Below are 22,575 nucleotides of genomic sequence, written 5' to 3'. Positions count from 1 at the left end.
AATTCATACTAAACGTAAAATCAAGAGGTTACGAAACACTAGCAAGCAACGGAATGTTGCAGGCTACCGTTCTCAAGTAAATTCCCTTACTAGATTACTTAAGGAACAAGTGCGCAACGCTAAACAGAAATTCCGTGCCACTACATTGCACGAGTTTATTAAGAACGCGCCTCACAAATTCTGGCAGTATATGAATGCAAAGCGGACTAATCCAGCTTCACCAGATGCGCTATATCAGGCTAGAGCTCATGATTTTAACGACTATTTTTGTTCGGTTTTCACAACTGATAATGGTACTGCGAAAATGAATCCTTCCTTTTACAATCGGGATAATCGATTGCAAGGCACGCCTACTTTATCGGAGGCTGGTATCCTTTCACTCCTATTAGGCATCAATGAAAAAATTAGCGGTCCAGACGCAATTCCCAACAGCTTTTTTAAACGGTACGCGAAGCCAGTCAACAAATATCTTTGTCTCATATTGTCGCAGCCTAGTAGGAGACGGGAAAGCCGGCGTAGAGGACGTGTAAAAGCACTTTTGTGAGAGCAGTCAACGCGACGTCGTTGTCGTCTCTGTTTTTCCACTCGCGCGCTACTTCAGCGTCGTTCTCATCGCCTGGCACATACCCGCGGCGACCATATAGGATGTGGCATTTGCACCCCCCCCCCTTTGAAAACCGCAGTTGTGTGGCATCATTGCGTCCAACATTGTTGTCACATCGCGTCCGTAAACGAGGTTGAAAGGCGTCACACGTGTTGTCTCTTGGCGAGCCGTGTTATACGCAAATGTAACATATGGCAAAATCTCGTCCCAGTTCTTGTGGTCGACGTCGATGTACATACTCATCATGTCTGCCAGAGTCTTATTCATACGTTCTGTCAGCCCATTGGTTTGGGGATGATAAGCCGTGGTCTTTCGGTGAGTGGTACCACTTAGTCGCAACACGGTATACAGAAGCGCAGCCGTGAACGCAGATCCTCTGTCTGTTATGACCACTGCGGGAGCGCCATGCCTTAGGACGACGGCTTCGACGAAAAATCGCGCTGCTCCGGCTGCTGTTCCACGTTGGATAGCACCTGTTTCGGCGTATCGAGTCAGATAATCTGTGACGACGATTATCCATCTATTTCCGGCAGTAGACAGTGGAAACGGACCTAAAAGGACCATGCCAATTTGTTCGAACGGCGCTTGCGGTATCTGAACAGGATGCAGCAGTCCAGGTAGCTTGCCGGGTAGGGCTTTGCGGCGCTGGCAATCCAGAACGTTTCACGATCGACGCAAGTCTTGGCCAGTAGTACTCTAGCCTAATTCTTGCCAATGTGCGGGTGTATCCCAAGTGACCAGCGGTCGGCTCGTTGTGACAGGCATGTAGGACTTCGTCGCGAAGAGATGTGGGAATGACGAGTAGGTAGCTGCTGGCATTAGGTGAAAAGTTCTTTTTATAGAGAACGTCGTGGCGTAAGCAAAACGAAGTCAGCCCTCTCGCGAATAACCTCGGCACGCTGCTTGTTTTTCCCTCTAAGTAATCGAAAAGAGGAACCAGTCCTGCGTCCTCGCGTTGGTGGCGTGAAACGTCGACAGTATCTAGCACGCCTAGAAAACCCGCGTCATCATCGTCGTGGACTGCAGTCTCAACAGGAGACCGAGAGAGGCAGTCGGCGTCGGTGTGCTGTTTCCCCGATTTGTACACAACCGTGAAGTCGAACTCTTGGAGCCGAAGACTCCAGCGCGCAAGCCGACCGGCTGGGTCTTTTAAATTAGTCAGCCAGCAAAGTGCATGATGGTCACTGACAACGGTGAAACTCCGACCATACAAATATGGCCGAAATTTCAGGACGGCCCACACCAGTGCAAGACATTATTTTTCTGTAGTGGAGTAATTTGCCTCCGCCCTTGATAGCATCCTCCTGGCGTAAGCAATCACTCTTTCGGTGCCGTCCTGCCGCTGTACAAGCACTGCACCAAGGCTGACATTACTAGCGTCGGTATGAAGAATCGTAGGAGCGTCTTCATCAAAGCGTGCGAGGACAGGAGGCGCCTGCAGCCGTTGCCGTAGGTCGTGAAATGCCCGTTGCTGGTCTTCACCCCACACGAAGGGGACATCATCTCTGGTGAGATGTGTTAATGACCATGCGATGCACGAAAATTCCGCCATAAACCGTCGGTAGTAGGCGCAAAGGCCGTGTGCAAACGTCGCACGGCCTTTTTATCTGATGGCGTTGGGAAATTAGCAACGGCAGAGATTTTATCAGGGTCAGGTCGGACACCTTCACGACTAACAACGTGACCGAGAAATTGAAGTTCTTCAAAGCCAAAATGGCACTTTTCAGGTAGTAAAGTTGCACCAGCTGAGCTTATTGCTTCAAAGACCGTCTTTAGTCTCCATAAGAGTTCCTCGAATGTGACGGAGAAAACAACCACGTCGTCGAGGTAGACCAGACAGGTTTGCCATTTGAGGCCTGAGAGAACAGTGTCCATTAGTCGTTGAAACGTTGCCGGCGCAGAACACAAACCGAAGGGGAGCACCTGAAATTCATAAAGTCCGTCGGGCGTGTTTGGATCGCACCGCTGGTACGATCTGTTGGGAACTCGGCGCTGACGCCCGAGGTTGTACCTGGGTCGCAAGCCCCAAGGGTAGCGTTGGCCTGGCGGCCTGGGGTACAACTGGAAGCATCCGAAGGTCCCGGCAAAGCATGAGTCGACTGGTAACAACAAAACAACTTGTTTATTTTAACATCGCAAAGAGTTGGCGGTCAGGTTGACCGAAGTAGAGAGACGGGAGAGCACTTTACTCAACAGAAGAAATCGGAGCCCTCCTTTTTGCGTCCGGGGGCAGCTGTTTTTATACTCTCGCAGTTGAGGGCAAGAAGGAACCCCTCAAAAGACGAGCACGTGAATGTACAATGGGCTAATGGTGACGCACACTGTCGTAGCGATGCCGTAGCACCATGACGAGCACGATCTCGTAGCACCCTGTCGAGCACGATCTCGTAGCACCCTGTTGTAGCGCTGCCGGTCGGGCACAATGACTGTAATGAGAGGATGGTCCCTGCTTTGGCATCGCCTGTTTCGGGCACAATGACTGGAATGAGAGGATGGTCCCTGCTTTGGCATCGCCTGTTTCGGGCACAATGACTGGAATGAGAGGATGGTCCCTGCTTTGGCATCGCCTGTTTCGGGCACAATGACTGGAATGCGAGGATGATCCCTATGCGGTCGCATCGCCGCAGTCGCGCTTGGAAACACCTGGCGATGAGCGTTGCGGCGACGACGATCGGGCCAAAAATGTCTGCCGCCCCGCCGCAGTCGCGCCGGCAAAACCACGTGTCGCAGGCGAATCGCAACAGATGCGAGGATGATCCCTATGCGGTCGCATCGCCGCAGTCGCGCTTGGGAACACCTGGCGATGAGCGTTGCGGCGACGACGATCGGGCCAAAAATGTCTGCCGCCCCGCCGCAGTCGCGCCGGCAAAACCACGTGTCGCAGGCGAATCGCAACAGACCGCCCCGCCGGGGGAAGGAGATCCCGATGGACAGGGGACTGCATCCGCTGTCCGGAGGGATGTCGCTCGATGATGCACATAACCGAAGTCGGGCGTCCCTCGACGTTTCTTGAGCGCAGCGCACAGAGAAGGCCTCGTTCTCTCGTTCAGGTTCGCACGGGACACTGCAAAGTGACTTCGGGAGAGTTCACATTTTTGTTCTCGTTCCCGGCAAGCGTTAGAACTACGCTGAAACTCAACCGCTCAGTCAGCAAGCACGGCACAACCCTCACTAAGCCCTGCCAGGCTCTTTCCCCTTTTTATACCACTGCCTAGTTCCTTACAGTAGTCTAGCATCACTCAGAACGCGTCCACAAATTGAAAACTTGCACTAGAAAGCATATCATCACTTTGAAACACTAAACAAAAGCAATATGTTAAAAAAAATCCTGCCTCAGGAAGAAAAACATCAGTAACAAACAATTTTGAGGCTGATTCCTACGTTAGGGGCTTCGACTTAAGCCATCGGCGTTACCGTTGAGACTCCCCTTTTTGTAACGCACCTCAAAGGAATATTGTTGTAAAGCGAGGCTCCAGCGCAGGAGGCGGCCATTTTTGGGAGAGATGGTCTGCAGCCATTGGAGAGGGCAGTGATCCGTCTCAATGATAAACCTCGAGCCGGCTAGATAGCATGACAATTTCTGAACGGCCCACACGAGACACGCACACTCTTTCTCGGTGGCGCTATACGCCTGCTCACGACTGGACAGCTTACGACTAGCATACAGGACGGGGTGTTCTACTTCTCCATTTTCCCGTTGGCACAGTACAACGCCCATGCCTCGCTCACTAGCATCGCACTGAACAATGAACCCTTTTGTATAGTCTGGCGATCGTAGCACAGGCTGGCTTGTTAGGGCACTCTTTAGGGCGCTAAAAGCTCTTTCCTTTGTCTCGTCCCAGACGACTGTTTGAGGCTCTGACTTTCTTAGAGCATCCGTCAGGGGAGCCGCGATATCAGAGTACCTAGGGATGTACCTCTGATAGTAGCCGGCGACACCCAAGAACGACCGAATATCGGTCTTGGTGCGCGGTTGCGGAAAGTCTCGCACAGCGGCCACTTTTATTTCAGAGGGGCGGCGACGACCCTGACCAATCACGTGACCGAGGTAGACAACCTCGGCCTGTGCTAACTGGCACTTAGGAGCCTTTACTGTCAAGCCCGCTTCGCGCAGGCGGGTTAGCATTGCCCGCAAGTGTGCCATATGCTCAGACCAGGATGCGGAGAATATCGCGACGTCGTCTAGATACGGTAAAGCGAATTCTTGCTGTCCCCGCAACACTTTATCCATGAGGCTTGAAAAACAGTATGGCGCGTTCTTCAAACCAAAACTCAACACTTTAGGACGGAATGTTCCCATTGGTGAAATGAACGCCGCATACCTACTAGCCTCTTCTGTAAGTGGAACCTGCCAATAACCCCTGACAAGATCTAGGGTGGAAATAAACTGAGCGCTACTAACTTTCTCAAGGCGCTCCTCGATGTTAGGGATCGGATAAATTTGATCCTTAGTGATGGAATTAAGCCTGCGGTAGTCGACGCAAGGACGAGGTTCCTTGCCCGGTACCTCAACTAAAATCAAAGGGGAGGTATAATCACTCTCACCTGCCTCAATAACACCGAGCTGTAGCATTTTCTTTACCTCAGCCTCCATAATATTGCTCTGGCGGGGTGACACCCGATACGCCTTGGATCGTACTGGCTCTGTGGAGGTAAGTTCTATATCATGAGTAAGTACAGAAGTCCTACCAGGCCTCTCAGAGAACAGACCTTGAAACTCTTGTAATAGCTGGTGTAGTTCGGTTTTCTGCTCGGGCGACAGCGGTGCTTTACTGATAAGGTCACTAATGACTTGACCGGTGTCTTCCCTGTTCGTCACTGAGCCTAGTCCCGGAAGCTCGACCGGAAGCTCTTCAGGAACGTTTACCATCATGCACACCACTGCTTCCCTTTGTCTATAAGGTTTGAGCAGATTACAGTGGTAAACTTGCTGTGCTTTCCGCTTTCCTGGCAGACTTACCACGTAGTTAACGTCCGACAGTTTCTGAACAATTCGTGCTGGGCCCTCCCACTGCACGTCTAGTTTGTTGTTTAGCGATGTGCGCAATATCATGACCTCATCGCCAACCTCAAAACGACGGGCCCTGGCTGTCCGATCATAATAAACCTTGGCCCTCTGCTGGGCCTTTGTCATTGCTTCACCTGACAACTCCTGTGCCCTTCTTAAGCGTTCGAGGAGCTTAAGTACGTACTCCACCACGACTGGGTCGTCGCCCCTACCTTCCCACGATTCTCGAAGCATGCGAAGCGGAGATCGAAGCGAGCGACCGTACACCAGTTCAGCTGGCGAAAACCCCGTAGCCGCATGCGGCGCGGTCCTTAAAGCAAACATCACCCCAGGCAGACACAGCTCCCAGTCAGTTCGATGTTCAAAACACAACGCTCTCAACACGCGCTTCATGACGGAGTGGAGCTTCTCAACGGAATTCGACTGTGGGTGGTACACTGAGCTGTGTAACAGCTTTACCCCACACCTTTCGAGAAAAGTTGTCGTCAAAGCGCTAGTAAACACTGTGCCCTGATCTGATTGGATTTCCGCAGGAAAACCAACTCGCGCAAATAGGGACAGTAGTGCATTAACTATCTCAACTGAGCTGAGTTCTTTAAGCGGCACTGCTTCAGGAAACTTTGTCGCTGGGCAGATCACAGTCAAAATGTGTCTGTACCCCGTGGCTGTTTCCGGCAGAGGTCCCACAGTATCAATAACGAGCCGTCTAAAAGGCTCCGTAATGATAGGTACCAATTTCAACGGCGCCCTCGATTTGTCCCCTGGTTTGCCCACCCGCTGACAAGTGTCACATGTCCTCACGAAATGGTCTGCGTCCCGAAAACACCCTGGCCAATAGTACTCTTGCAAGAGACGGTCCTTAGTTTTCTTAACTCCTAGGTGTCCGGACCACGAACCCCCATGCGACAAGCGCAACAGATCCTGACGATAGCATTGAGGCACGATCAGCTGATCGAACTCCACTCCTCGGCGGTCTAGATACTTCCGGTACAGGACTCCACCTCTTTCCACAAAACGCGCAGTTTTCCTGGCGATACCTTCTTTGACATTGCAGCGTATGTTTTCTAGGCTACCATCCTTCTTTTGCTCGGCTATCAAAGCCGACCGGCTGACGTTTAGCAACCTATCAAGTCCGTCTGACGTAGGCGCGATGAGCAAATCAGTAGATAGCTCTTCTAACTTTCCCGTGTCGGGCGTTTCCTCTCCAGTATCTGGCGCCTTTAACGTTACAGACTCAAGTTTATTCAGTTCGGGCGTGCTCTGAATATCAGCTTGCTGCACCTCTGACCCTTTTTCGTTGTTTGATAACGTCGGCCCCGCAACTACCGCCTTTGCAGCGAGCTCCCGAACCTTCGATCTGGTTAAGGCCTGAACACTAGCTTCACCAAACAAAAGCCCCTTCTCGCGCAGGAGGTGATCGGACCTGTTTGAAAATAGGTACGGGTACTGGGGTGGCAGCATAGATGACACTGCCGCCTCTGTCTCAAGCGCTCCGAAAGGTCCTTCAATAAGCACCTTTGCTACTGGCAGACACACGCTATGAGCTTCCACGGCTTGCTTGATCCATGCGCACTCGCCCGTGAACATATGGGGTTCTACATAAGACGGGTGAACTACATCCATCGTAGCTGCGGAATCGCGAAGCACTCGGCACTCCTTCCCGTTCACGAGGAGGTCTCGCATGTAAGGCTCGAGAAGCTTCATGTTCTCGTCCGTGCTGCCTATTGAAAAAAACACAACTTTTGGTGTTGTTTCCGGACACTGCGCCGAAAAGTGACCCGGCTTCTGGCACGTATAACAAACGCGCGCTCGCCTCATCTCGAACCGCTTTCTGCGTTTGGCTGCCGCCGTCTCTTTACGTTTGGTCGGACTGCTTTCACTCGCATCCTCACTACGCCTGTCCCTCTTTACTCTCATGGGTGTGAACTTCGGCCTCTCAAACTTCGAGCCAAATACACCCTTTTGACCGTCCTTAGCTCCGCGAGCCCGACGCGTCACAAACTCCTCGGCTAGCTCAGCGGCTTTAGCCACCGTACAAACGTCTGGCCTATCCAAGACCCAGTATCGCACGTTCTCCGGTAACCGACTATAAAACTGTTCTAGCCCGAAGCACTGCAGAACTTTATCGTGGTCACCAAACGCTTTCTCTTCTTTGAGCCACTCCTGCATGTTCGACATAAGCCTATACGCAAACTCTGTATATGACTCACTTCTGCCTTTCTCATTTTCCCGAAACTTCCGACGGAACGCCTCCGCAGACAGCCGGTACTTTTTTAGAAGACTCGATTTCACTGTGTCGAAATCCTCTGCCTCCTCTCTATCCAAGCGAGCGACTACGTCGGCCGCCTCGCCGGGTAACAAAGTGAGCAAGCGCTGTGGCCACGTTTCCCGAGAGAACCCCTGCTTCTCGCACGTTCGCTCAAAGTTAACCAGGAACAAACCAATGTCCTCTCCAAGCTTAAACGGCCGCATCAGGTCAGTCATTTTGAACAATACGCGTTCTCCTGCACCGTGTGCCTGACTTCCATTACGAGCGCGTTCCATCTCTACCTCAAGACGCTTCATTTCCAAAGCGTGTTGACGGTCACGCTCTTCTTTTTCTTTCTGCTCTTTAAGTTCGCGCTCCTGTTTCTCTTTTTGCTCTTTAAGTTCGCGCTCCTGTTTCTCTTTTTGCTCTTTAAGTTCGCGCTCCTGTCTTTTTGACCTCTCCTCAATAGTCTCAAGGCATTCCGACAGCTCGTCATCCTCAGCCTCTAACTCAAGAATAGCCTTTAGCAGTTCAGGTTTTCTTAGTTTGTCTGAGACATCCAGACCCAACTCTCTTGCAAGCTCCAACAATTTCGGTTTGCGCAACGACTTCAAATCCATGGCTGCTCTGAATGCTGCTTTCTCTACTGCTTACTATTGTCTTGCCGCAAACTAACCCGGCAGCAACGACAACCACAATTACCAGCTCTGTTTCTGACACTAACAAAGGCCTGGCAAAGCTCAGAAGAAGAAAGTCCCGCACTCACCAAACCTCGCAGCCAAGAGTCCAGCGCAGTCGTTCCGCTGCAGGCAACCAGTCATCACACAGGGCTCGTTGCACTGCTCCCGGATCGTTGTTGAGCTGCTCAGCATACAGTCAACTGCATCTCTTCGCTGCTGGCCTCCGTTGTCGCGATCTCCCCGCTGGCAGACAGTTATTTGAAGTCGGAGGCGATCTCACCGCTGCCAACCAGATGTTTGGATCGCACCGCTGGTACGATCTGTTGGGAACTCGGCGCTGACGCCCGAGGTTGTACCTGGGTCGCAAGCCCCAAGGGTAGCGTTGGCCTGGCGGCCTGGGGTACAACTGGAAGCATCCGAAGGTCCCGGCAAAGCATGAGTCGACTGGTAACAACAAAACAACTTGTTTATTTTAACATCGCAAAGAGTTGGCGGTCAGGTTGACCGAAGTAGAGAGACGGGAGAGCACTTTACTCAACAGAAGAAATCGGAGCCCTCCTTTTTGCGTCCGGGGGCAGCTGTTTTTATACTCTCGCAGTTGAGGGCAAGAAGGAACCCCTCAAAAGACGAGCACGTGAATGTACAATGGGCTAATGGTGACGCACACTGTCGTAGCGATGCCGTAGCACCATGACGAGCACGATCTCGTAGCACCCTGTCGAGCACGATCTCGTAGCACCCTGTTGTAGCGCTGCCGGTCGGGCACAATGACTGTAATGAGAGGATGGTCCCTGCTTTGGCATCGCCTGTTTCGGGCACAATGACTGGAATGAGAGGATGGTCCCTGCTTTGGCATCGCCTGTTTCGGGCACAATGACTGGAATGAGAGGATGGTCCCTGCTTTGGCATCGCCTGTTTCGGGCACAATGACTGGAATGCGAGGATGATCCCTATGCGGTCGCATCGCCGCAGTCGCGCTTGGAAACACCTGGCGATGAGCGTTGCGGCGACGACGATCGGGCCAAAAATGTCTGCCGCCCCGCCGCAGTCGCGCCGGCAAAACCACGTGTCGCAGGCGAATCGCAACAGATGCGAGGATGATCCCTATGCGGTCGCATCGCCGCAGTCGCGCTTGGAAACACCTGGCGATGAGCGTTGCGGCGACGACGATCGGGCCAAAAATGTCTGCCGCCCCGCCGCAGTCGCGCCGGCAAAACCACGTGTCGCAGGCGAATCGCAACAGGCGTCACAAAAGCGGTCTTCTCGCGGTTTCTCATCAACTTCTATTTGCCAGTAGCCGCTTTTCAAGTCCATCGACGAAAAGTAACGTGCGTTTCGTAGCCTGTCCAGGGAATCGTCGATACGCGGTAGCGGATAAACGTCTTTCTTTGTGATCTGGTTAAGTTTTCGATAGTCGACGCAGAAGCGCAGGCTGCCGTCCTTCTTTTTCACCAATACGACAGGCGATGCCCAAGTACTCTTAGAGGGCCGAATAACGCCGTCCTCAAGCGTTTGGATTGCCTCGCGCTCTTTCGGTGCTACACGATAAGGATTCTGCCGAATTGGTCTGGCGTCGGCTTCGGTGACAATACGGTGCTTAGTGAGCGGCGTCTGGCTAACTCGTGACGTGGATGAGAAGCAGCTCTTAAATTCATCGATGAGCTCAAGAAGGCTGCTGCGTTCGACTGGCGATAAGGTGGAACTGATATAAACCACAGGGGCAGGCATAGCCACGGTGAACGTCGCGTGCTCCACTGAGAGGCAGTCCTGTATTGAGGTAAATTCGTCGAAGTAAGCAACAGCCGTGCCTTCAACAATGTGTCGACGTTCCCTGGTAAAATTCGTCAGCAGGAGTTCAGCACGTCCGTCGTGTACGTTAATTACGGCCCTGGCGATGGAAACGCCCTGACTCAGTACCAGTGTGTCGATGTGTTCAGCGACGCCAGTCCTGGTGTTCAAGTTGTCGCAGATAACAGGCACTAGGGAACAGCTTCGCGGCGGGAGCGTGACGTCGTCGTCGGCGATACGTAAGCGGGGTCGCTGGTGTTCCGCGGGGTCGACGTCGTCTGAACTCGTAGAAAATGTGACGACGAGGTCACGGACATTAATTACTGCAACATACTCTCTCAAAAAATCCATCCCCAATATAAGTTCTTTACAACACTCAAAGAGAACGACGAGGGTGGCGACGAAGGTTGCACCGCCGATTATTATTCTGGCTGTGCATTTTCCAATCGGCGTCATCAACTGGCCACCGGCAGTTCTGATGTTGGGCCCGGTCCACGGCGTCTTCACTTATCGCAGCCTGTCGGCCAGCTTTTGACTGATTATCGAAAAATGCGAACCAGTATCGACGAGAACGGCCACTTGGTGGCCGTCAATGCAAACAACAAGATCGGCGCTGACGGCGTCGGTTACAGGAGGTGTGGTCGGAGTCGTCGGAGTTGTAGAGTCGTCGATCGTCGGAGACGGGGGCTCTTGGGTAGCTAGCCGGTTTGCAACCTCACCCCCGGAGGTCGCTGCGTCTAGTTTCCCCGGCGCGGGCTATAGGGGACCTGCCCCTAGAGGCGTCAGAAAAACCGCGACGGGTCGGTGGGGTGTAACGAGCCGGAGATGGGGAACGTGATCGAGGCGTCTTTGAACCTGCTGGCCGAAAGTTTGTAGAATTTCCGTCGCAGCTACGTGCACCATGAGACACAGGGTAATTGCAGATGGGAAATCTTGGATACCCAGCCGCGCGGTAGTGGCACGCGCGGTAAACATGTCCTGCTTCGCCGCAATGAAAGCATAGCGGCCGGCGGTCAGCGGTGCTCCACAAATCGGTCTTTCGAAGCGGGTAGCCGGCAGGGGATTCACTGTAGAAACGAGGCGCAGCGATCGACTGGCGGCGATACGGCATAGTTCGCGGCGGCTGTGACTGTCGAAAATAGGGCGTCGGGGATGGCGGTGATGGCTGCGTCGTAGTGGTCGACGGTGTCAGCAGCATCGAAGTGGCGGGAGGTGGACGACAGACAGCTTCCGCGTAGGTCAATCGTCGCGGCACCGCCTGCCAGTCGGGCGACGAAAAGGCCTCTCGAACTTCCTCCCGAACGATATCAGCGACAGAAGCCACCGCTGGTGCCATGGGAAAGATCCCGAGCTGCCGATCTCCTCTCGCACAATCTTTCGGATGACTTCCCGCAGAGACGTGCTGCAGCTCTCAGGTAGAATTGAAGCATTCACCGGCGAGCTCTTGCGATCATATTGGCGGTACCGTTGCTGTAGTGCCCGTTCTATAGCGGTAGCCTCCTTGGTAAATTCGGCCACTGTCGTCAGTGGGTTCCTCACGAGCCCGGCAAACAGTTCCTCCTTCACTCCGCGCAAAAGATAGCACAACTTCTTTTCTTCAGCCATCTCAGGGTTTGCTCTGCGGAAAAGGCGGGCCATATCATCTGCAAACATGGCAATGCTCTCTTTTGGTTTTTGAATACGGGATTCGAGTGGGCGCTGCGCGTTGTCTCTTCTGTCGCTACTAGTGAACGTGTCTAGCAGCTGGGTGCGGAAGGCATCCCACGTGGTCAAATTCCTCTCCCGGTTCCCAAACCACGTCCGCGCACTGTCTTGAAGCGCAAAATAGACAGCCAGCTTTTGCTGGGAGCCCCAGTCATTATAACTGGCGACACGCTCAAATTGGTCAAGCCAATCTTGAACATCTTCAAAAGCGTCGCCATGGAAACTTTCTGGTATCTTAGGATTCTGCAGCGTCACCTGCGATGGAGTTGCAGTAGCCATGGCGGAAGTAGGTTGACGCGTTCCAGCAGGGTCCTGCAAAGGGTTGAACTCGGGCGTCAGGCCTAGCAGGCGGCGACTGTACCGGTGAACAGGAGTTTCGACGAACGAAGGTGATTTCGCTTTCGAGGTATGGCTCCGCGAAGGGGTGCCGAGCATGAAGCAATCCTACCCGGCACCTCCACCAGTGTAGCAGCCTAGTAGGAGACGGGAAAGCCGGCGTAGAGGACGTGTAAAAGCACTTTTGATGATGATGATGATGATGAAGCCTCAGCTATGAGAGCAGTCAACGCGACGTCGTTGTCGTCTCTGTTTTTCCACTCGCGCGCTACTTCAGCGTCGTTCTCATCGCCTGGCACATACCCGCGGCGACCATATAGGATGTGGCAATATATTCCAAATCTTTGAAAGACTGTTGCCTTCCTGCTGAATGGAAAATCGTAAAAATTACTCCCGTACTCAAATCGGGCAATGCAGCGTCTCCTTCTAATTACTGGCCTATTTCTATCACTTGCACTTCAGCAAAATTCTAGAGCACATTGTATTAAAATTTTTAATAAGTTTTATTCAGTCGAACAACATTCTCCACATGAATCAGCATGGCTTTAGATCTGGATTATCCATTGTTAGCTTGTCGAAACATTGCATGACCTAGCCCTCGGCATTAACGAGCGCATTCAAACTGACGTCATTTTTCTCGACTTCTCGAAGGCTTTTGATCGCGTCTCGCACACTAAACTACTCCTTAATCTTAATTACATATTAGGTGACGGCCCAATTTACCAATGGGTTACTAATTACTTAACTGGCCGCTACCAATTTGTACAGTACCGCTCTCACTCCTCCGACCTTGCTCCAGTGTTATCAGGCGTTCCCCAGGGATCTGTATTAGCTCCAGTTTTGTTTTTAATATTTATAAATGACATAACTAACTATGCAGACGTGAAACTCAGGCTCTTTGCTGATGACTGCATGCTCTATAATGAAGTAGGACACCGCGATGACCAGGTGAAATTAAATAATGCCTTGAATAAAATAGCTCAGTGGTGTGTAGATTGACAAATGACAATAAACATTGATAAAACCGTATTCATGTCCATTACAAATAAAGCGTCTAAGCTTGATTTTCCATACCACTTTAACGATGTGCCACTTCGAAGTGTAAACCAGTATAAATATCTAGGTCTCATAATATCGTCTAATCTCAGCTGGACAGAGCACGTGCGTCAAGTGTCAAATAAAGCATTAAACAAACTGTTCTTCATTAAACGGGCCTTGTCATATTCTACACATGAAACAAAGGTTCTTGCACACGTCACTTTTGTCCGCCCAGTCTTAGAATACGCCAGTACTGTGTGGTTCCCTCACACTGCGAACGATATTGCCATTTTGGAAAGGGTGCAGCGGAAAGCGGTGCGTTTTATTTTTAACAGATACGGACGTCTTGACTCGCCTACTGCTCTGTTACAGCGTGCTGGTCTAGCTACCCTTGAAGTCGCGCAAAGCTTTTTCGGCTCAAATTTGTATACCAACTATTGCATAGATCATTCCGTATAAACGCCGACTCATACTTTAAATTTCGTGATGCCAGACCGACCAGAAGACGGCACGCATGGGAACTTGTAGAATATCCGTTTATTAATAATACGTTTCGTTATTCTTTCTTCCCACGCTCCATTCGTGAATGGAATGCACTGGATGTAGTCGCAAAACAGTAGCCAACACTAGCAAAGTTTATGGATTTAATTGAGCATGCTGGATGAGCCTGGATGAGCCTAAAAGTTGTCAATATAAGTAACTAAATTGCTTTCGCCATGCAATGCATCCCGATTCTGTTTGTGATAGGAAAGCACTTGCTTACACTTTTTGTTTTGTGCATTTTGTATTTGAATGATGCCTTCTACCCTGCATTTTTTTTTTTCTAGTTTTCCTGCTGGTTGATGTACATTGGTTTCGTTGTGTGTATATTTATGTATGAATGTACTACTGCTATTTTTGAATAGTCTCCAATCATTATGTGCTCTTCTTCTATAGTATGTTTTAGTAGTGTTCATTGATGTGACTTGTTGCTCACCCCTGTAAAAATCCCCATGGGGGATTGACAGTGTTCTATAAATAAATAAAATAAAATAAATTATCGCAAGCGAAATGTTCACTCTGCTGAACAGAGTACCGAAAACGCTCTGGTATGCTAAAAACATCAGGCATAACTCTAAATAAAGTTAAATTCCGGGCTTTACGTGCCAAAACAACGATCTCGTCTTGAGGCAGGCCGTGGTGGGGGACTCCGTATTAATTTTAACCACATGGGGTTCTTTAACGTGCAACGAAATCTAAGTGCAAGAGCGTTGTTGCATTTCGCCCCATGCATCTAAATGCGGCAGCAGCGGCCGCGATCCAACCAGTGACCTCGAGCTCAGCAGCGCAACGCCACATATCCGCCGAGCTACAAGCGGCGGGTTCAAGCAGGACTCTGAAGCGCCGAGACGCTGCAGCGTGAACAATCATCCGTACGACTGTAGCACGAAGCTGCAGAGAAAGCCTATACGAGTTGCTCGAAAGAACATTCCGCACTTGAAGAATTTCTTCTGGTCCGGGGATAGAACCCGGGAACGACGCTTTTCCAGGGCGGTCGCTCTATCATTGAAGCTTTGGGCGTCCTTAATTAACAGTGTACGTTCTCTTAATTATTTCATTTTCGCACACAATGCTGCTGTGTCATTCTTCGTGAATTCTCGATTACACCCACCCCTGCTATAGCCCTTGTAAGACTACAGTCTCTAAAATAACTAACTATAGTCAGATACAACTCAAGTCTGCAGTGAAGCTCCGCCCACGCCCTCATAACCGCCAGCCACTGTTCCTACGCGAGGCTGCAAATACTTCGTACTTCAAACTTTCCCTGTTACCTAAATAAGGCGGTAACCACAAAAATAATATTATAAGCGCGTTCACTCATCTATTATAGCGAAACGGTGAAAGCCTAATTATTTACTGATCTGAAATAAAACGCTTGTTTCGCTGCAACTATTTATCGCTAAGTGTCACTTCAGTTGGCTTTGAGTTTCATGAGTCAGCACGGGGTCAGCGGTGAAATAAGCTGTACCGGGGACTTCTGAAGAGTGAAATGCTCACACTCGATACACTCTGTCCATGTCTGTTGCACACCTTATCGCTTCCGCCAGTGAAAAGACTCTTCAACAACAGCAGACGCTCCGGAGGTATCAAGTACGACGCCATTTTGAAAAGGCCGTATGATGACGATGTTGTTTGGTTCTGTGATTGGCAGGCGGAATAGCACAACCACGCGTGGTCCGTGTGCCTTGGTTGTAAACTGCTGTTTTTTAAGTTTTATCCTGCTATAAATGAACAAATTAACAAAAACAGTAGCGTCACGTGGCGTGCACAACGCGTCCTACGCATGCAGGCAACCTTCTCAAGGGCAACGTAGCGACCTTCTTCGGTGCCGGCAGCGAGACTGTTCGCTCCGCCATCGAGTGGTTGCTGCTCACGTGTGCCGCCAAGCCGGAGCTGCAACGCCGCATCCACGCCGAGATCGATGCCGTGCTCGAGGGTGACCAGAGCTCGAACGTCTCGTGGAGTGACCGCAGCCGGATGCCGTACACGCAAGCGTTCATATGGGAGACGATGCGCTACAAGCCGGTCGTCCCGCTTAACATAATGCGATAGTAAGTTCAACAAGACGTGTTGTTGGCCGAGCTGGTTCACGATACGGAATAAAATTTAAGGTGCGCAAGGAAGACCGGAAAAGAAATAGCGCAAGCGTTCCAACAGAGCAGAGTGAAGCAGAGCCAAATGTTCTCTCCGTGTCTTTCTTTCGTTCCTTTAATTTATTACGCAATAGTAAGTGCCTCATGACCAGTTTACATTAGTTTTTCTTGGAAATGAACGTCAAGCGAAAGCCAATAATTGATTCACTTGCATTGTGTTGCAAATGAATCTGTGCGATAACCTTTCTGTGATCTTTTGCTCCGTGCACGAAGCGCACACGATGGTTGGTTGTACGTACACACCTGCTGTGCATAGCAGCGTTGTCGCGAACGTGCAGTGTGATTTCTGCTCTTTCTAGTTCCTCATCTCTTTGCCCATGTGCATAGTAGCAAGGCGGACGTTCAGCTGGCGGCTGATAACGTCCCCAATTTTATCTACTTTTCACTCCCTCATAGTGAAAGAACCATCTTTCTTCCTGCTTCCCTTGCTACAATATTACAGAAAACGTAGAAGCATATCTCTCTGTCACTTCTAAAATAAACTTCCATGAATCTTGACACTTACAAACACGCATTTCCCGTGCGCTTTCCCCTACTAGCGTGCATGCATCAAACCAGATGCGCTGTTTCTTGAAACCTGTACTTACTGCAGTTAATGCCCCTGCCCGCGAAGTTCTAAAGCCTGCCGCTGACCCTCCCTGCCGCGCACATCTTTCTCTTCTTGATAAATCTGTTATCTAATCCACAACAAAGAACGGTGGGAAGGAACAACGCATAAGTGACATAGGTTGAGGCCTAAGTGTCCACAGAGCTGTTATTGAAGATATTCGCGAAACATTTACGCCGAAGTCGATAAGAGAACCGGGCGTGCTTTTCTCCCTCGCTTAAAGGCGCCCAACACCTGTGTCATGATATCTAGCATCCGACTGAGCAATCCTACAGTACACCAACGCTTAACAGTTAATTATCTCGAAAAACTTTTCGCACCCTCTTCACCAGAACCAATGCGGCCACAAACTTTTTCTACACGCTTTGACCGCTGATACAAGAAAAAATGACCCTTAAATTTCACTTTTCTGCGCAAAATCGTAAGCGTATGTGTTAACACCTTGCGCTTCGCTCACTATTTCATGACGCAGTGCTGACGCAGACGTCAAGGCGGGAGGCTACGTTATCCCCCGCGGCAGCATTGTGATCGCCTCCATGTGGTCCATCTTCCACGACAAGTCTTTCTGGGGAGATCCGGAAGACTTCCGGCCGGAGCGCTTCCTTGTCGACGGGGAGACGCGACCGCTGAAACCAGAGCAATTGATCCCTTTCTCTTACGGTAATAAATATTTGATATTTCGTTACGGTAACAGATATTTACCTAAGGGCGACGGATAGCTCAAGAAGCTGCGTCTAAATGAGTGCAGTACACACGGAACCATGTGCTCTCAACGCACACATTATTAGCTTCAATGAGGAAAAAAAATCACACAATATATTTTGACGTGGGGACTCATTTTTACTGCACGAGAACAGATAAAGCAGATTTTATCTTGGAAAACGACGTACTTCCAGTTTCGAAAAGTAACAGCGCTACACAGACAAAGAAGAGCACGACACGACACAGCGCCAGTGTCGTGTCCTTCTTTGCCTGTGTAGCGCTGCTATTTCTCGAAACATGAATTACCACCAACTCGCCAAAGTTTCCCTTCCACGACATACTTCAAATCTACGGCTAGCTCATTTCGCAATAACGGCAAAATGCGTTGAAAAAGCGCTAAATAGGGTCATATAAAAAATAGGTACCACGCGACAACCACTCCACCAGTGCATAAAATGCGCTTTAAGAGAATGCGCGGGCTTCAGCACATTTTATTATGCTTTGATCATGGTGACGATGATGATAATGTAGTAAGTAGTTCTGTCGTTCGGAAAATGGTCAAAACACGCGAGTAGCAAACACGCCCGCATTACGCAAGTTACCCCAGAGAATGAAGAGTAGCATATCGTCTTGTAGGAGAAGTTGTGTATAAAACGTGACGTTGAAGCTTTTCATAGATTATACTGAACACCACAATTTCTCCATCTTTCACTGCTTCGCTTCAAGCTAGCATATCGTCTTGTAGGAGAAGTTGTGTATAAAACGTGACGTTGAAGCTTTTCATAGATTATACTGAACACCACAATTTCTCCATCTTTCACTGCTTCGCTTCAAGCGTGGATTTTTCACTGCTCGTAGGCAAGCGATCGTGCACCGGTGAGGCGATCGCCAACATGGAAGAGTTCATCTACTTCACCGCCATCCTGCAGCACTTCACGATCGAGGCGCCACCTGGCGGCCCAAGTCTCGTCTTCGACGAAATCACCGGCCTCTCTAACCGACCCAAGCCGCAAGCACTCGTTTTCCGGCCGCGACGGGTACGCGGTTGAGCACACCACAAGTGGAACCTTTGAACCTGCTGCTCGACAGAGTGTCGGAGCTAAGGTATAAAGCGGCATACTCGTGATGCTGGTGATGGTGTAAGCACTCGTTACATGACCAAATATGCGATGAAACCAAAGTCGTTTTATTGTTGATATAATTTTTGCCGTTAGCTTTTGACGAGTATAAATGTACACGGATATCAATTTTCTTTTACGAGTGCCGCTTCATGATTTTTCCCCCGACATTTCCTTGATAGCTAGAGATTACGTAACAGTAATTATATGTAATAGACGCAACCGCTGTACAGTAAACCCTTGACTCACGGTGCACACGTATGGGCACGCGACTTGCTTTCATCAGTTCTGTCCAGTGATGGTAACAAAAAGTAAGGCACCACAATGTTTGACGGTATGTTCGACGCGCCGCGTTCCACTGGCGAAAGTAGCTTTAATGCGACATTTTTAGGATATTTCACGCACTTCCCGTTATCTATCTATCTATCTATCTATCTATCTATCTATCTATCTATCTATCTATCTATCTATCTATCTATCTATCTATCTATCTATCTATCTAATGTTACTAGCTAGCTACAGGTGTCCCAGTCTCTTACATGACGCGTTTCGCCGGTGGCTATACAGTGTCGATACATTGCTTCAATTCCAATCACATTGATATCGACAGTCATTCTGGGATTTCTATTTTGCTGGAATTTTCTACCTTTCTCGTTATGCCTGCAATTATTAACTTGTGCATACGCTTTGGCCCGGAGATCAATCCTTTAAAAATTTGAGCGCGACTGTATACGTGTTTTCATTTCGCGATACATTGAGGCATCACACAGATCACCACACCGACTGGCAGAGCCACGGTCAACGCGCGGAACGGCCGCACAGTTGCCGCTTTCGGGCAACAGCAGCTTATGCAACCGAATCTTTACTAGGAAACGCTTGCGGCCAACTCTATGCACCAAGACGAGCTTTCTCTTTCGCCTGCACGGCCCGTGCCGCGGATGCATAAAGTCCTGGATGCACAGACGTGGGCGCTAACTGGTGGCACTTCAAAGTGGCTTCCTCTAAAGAGCCTTGATAATTTGAAAGTAGCGACACTCTCCTCCCCGCGGCGCTTTCCTCCTCAATTCTCCTCGCGCGCCAGCGGCGCGCGCTGCGCACGGCACGCTCTTTCTCCTTGGCTCCCGCGGACGGGCTGCAGCGTTCGATGGAGGCGCATGATTTTGGACCAGTTGCGCGCCCCAGTGATGCCGAAATTTTTGAAAAATAGTGATAACAGCATCGAGAATGCCGAAGGTAACGTTTATGAGGAGGTTGGTTTCTTCTTAAAGCTGTATGAATGGGGCATAGTGATGTAAAAGAAGCTTTAAGGTGAATGCTATACTCCAAGCATAGCACTCGCCACGATAACAACATGCTTTACTTTCTGCATCTGATCTTGTATTGCTTGTGGCACATCCCTCTGTGTTTGAGTTTAGTTTTTCTTGCCTGTGCGCGCATGTGCACCGCAGGTATTATATTCAGCGTGCTTTGTTCTAATAAATTAGTCGCGAGTGCATCGTCCGTCCATGTGTTTGTTTTATGAATGTGAAAGTAGCTTTGTGAAGGAGCTATATAGCTTAATGCGAGATTGAATATGACGGTTTTGCAATTTCAGTGCGAGCAAGAGTGCGCGATCATGCGAGCACCCGCTGCACATTGCCTGTATCCGTGAGAAAAGGAAATAATAATCGTCACCCACTCATGCATTCGTAGCAGCCAATTTCAAAGCAAATTCAAGACCTGAAAAATAATGCAGAAACTCCACTGGAGTTGTCTAGGTATGCGTAAGCATACGCCCAAATTTCAGTTGGCCCACCCCCAAATTTCAAGTTGTCCAACACCCAAATTTAAGTTGAACCACAACCAAATTTCAAGTTGGGCCATTCCCAGATTTCAACTTGGCCGACCCCCAAATTTATGTTGGCCCACCCCGAAATTTAGGTTCTCCCACCCCCAGATTTCAACTTGGCTTATCCCCAAGTTCAAGCTGGCCCACCCCCAAATTTCAAGTTGACTCAACCCCAAAGTTCCAGTTCGCCCAACCATTTTTTATTTATTTCTTGAGGGTTAAAATTGTTCCCTACAGCTTATGAAGCTACGAATCATATACATTTACACTATTATAATGATTATGACTAAAATTTGCAAATTATGCATTTTTGTGCAGATGCAAGGCATTACATTTTTCGCATGATGAGGCTGTAATAGTCGCCAAGGAATGCTTACGCATTAAAAACGCAATTAATTATTAAATTATCGGATTTCACGTGCCAAAACCACCTTATGAGGCACGGCGCATCAGGAAATCTTAACCACATCGGGGTTCATTAAGGGGTTCAGTAAGCGATCACCTGCCGATTTTTGCATTTTTGCCGTGGTGCGTAAAAGAACGAAATCCAGCAAATCCTACGCAGCGTAGACAAATTAACCAAGAAACAATTAAGCATTTTCAGAATGTTGTCGCTGACACTGATTGGAGCTGTATTTTCAATAATACTGACCCTGTGAATGCCTACGACATATTCATAACAAAGTTAACAGACCTTTATAATTTAGCTTTTCCGATTGTGGTGCATAAGATAAACAAGAGGGCGAGAAAACCATGGATAGACGCTTCACTTTTGAAAAGGATGAAAGCAAGAGATAAGCTGTTCACCGAATTCATAAAAACAAAGCGCTTAGACTATAGTTTGGTCGAATTTAAGCAGGTCAGAAATAAGATAGGATCTGACATTAAAAAGGCGCGATTTAGCTACTACGAAAAAAAGTTTGCAAACATACTCAATGATCAGAAAGCAATTTGGAACGCTGTGAACGATCTTTTGCAAAGGAAAAATACGAAGGCTATCTCTCAGCTTCAAATAGAGGGCAGATCTTGTTCAGGTACTTTACTTGCCGATATGTTCAATGAGAATTTTTTGAGTTCAGGAGCTTCTGATATTTCAAATGGTGCTGTCCAGTCTTACAAATCGTATATCAAAACACACGTCTCGGAATCTATTTTCCTAACTCCCACGAATGAATCGGAAGTAGCCTCGCTGATACAGAATTTAAGTAACAAATGTGCTGTGGGTTTTGACAATATAAAGGCAGAACCTCTAAAAGCATTTTCAGAACACATAAGCGCACCATTTGCACATATTTGCAACCTTATTTTGAGCACTGGAACGTTCCCGGAGAAATTGAAAATTGCTAGAGTATCCGTTGTTCACAAAGGGGGTAATGAAAATGACACGAATAACTACAGGCCCATTTCCGTTTTGTCCATTTCTTCAAAAATTATAGAACGTGTCATATATGTACGAATTGCAAACTTTTGTAGCTTAAAAATAATTATAACCGAACATCAATACGGATTTCAGAAGAATAAGTGTACTGAAAAGGCCTTATTATCTATTAAAGATCAAATTATTGAACATTTTGAGCAAAAACATTACACAATTGGAATATTTCTCGACTTTAAGAAAGCTTTTGACTCGATCAAGCATGAAATTCTTTTGCAAAAGCTGAATTAATATGGAATAAGAGGTACGCCCCTTGATTTAATAAGAAGTTACCTTACTAATCGGTATCAGTATACAGATATGCAGCACTCGAAGTCACAAATAGGCAAGATCAAGTACGGCGTCCCACAGGGCCTTATACTTGGGCCACTTCTATTCTTATTTTATATAAATGACATCGTAAACGTACCTCTAACACCAGATATTATATTATATGCCGATGACACTAACGTCTTTTTTTCAGGTCAGGATATGTCTACTCTAGTACAAGAAGCGAACCTTTGGCTTAGCAATTTGTCGCTATGGCTGATAACAAATAAGCTGGAACTAAACATTAAGAAAACAAAGTACATCATTTTTAAACCTCAGAACCATTGTATTCTCCGCAATAGGCAGCTCACATTCCAAGGAGCTTTTATTGAGCGCGTCCAGACTCAAAAATTTCTAGGCGTTATCTTTCACGAAACATTGAGTTGGTCCAATCACACAGATAATCTTCGCACCCACATATCGCGATCCATTGGCATAATTGGCAAAATCAGATGTTTACTACCCTTGTGGGTGACA

General features: G+C 48.9%; 1 protein-coding gene across 4 annotated transcripts in view; it reads left to right on the top strand.

Annotated features, from left to right (window-relative positions):
- The window catches only part of LOC142585946 (cytochrome P450 2J4-like), a 95,113-nt gene that overhangs the window by 28,597 nt on the left and 43,941 nt on the right, over window positions 1–22,575 (top strand). For 2 of the 4 annotated variants that reach the window (XR_012829157.1, XR_012829158.1), the window contains exons 7-9: window positions 15,736–15,997; window positions 17,179–17,366; window positions 18,267–18,512. Coding sequence is in view for 2 of the 4 variants with exons in the window: in XM_075697072.1 (XP_075553187.1) it covers window positions 15,736–15,997; window positions 17,179–17,366; window positions 18,267–18,457 (641 nt within the window). In the remaining 2 variants the exon portion in view is untranslated. Of the gene's footprint in view, window positions 1–15,735; window positions 15,998–17,178; window positions 17,367–18,266; window positions 20,027–22,575 lie in introns of those variants that run through there. The other 2 variants (XM_075697072.1, XM_075697071.1) reach the window with 1 other exon arrangement.

This window comes from Dermacentor variabilis, chromosome 6 (assembly GCF_050947875.1).
Source record: "Dermacentor variabilis isolate Ectoservices chromosome 6, ASM5094787v1, whole genome shotgun sequence".
In the NCBI taxonomy this organism is placed as follows: Eukaryota; Metazoa; Arthropoda; class Arachnida; order Ixodida; family Ixodidae; genus Dermacentor; species Dermacentor variabilis.
Note: the sequence above shows the minus strand (reverse complement) of the source record. Positions and strands in the feature narration are given on the sequence as shown.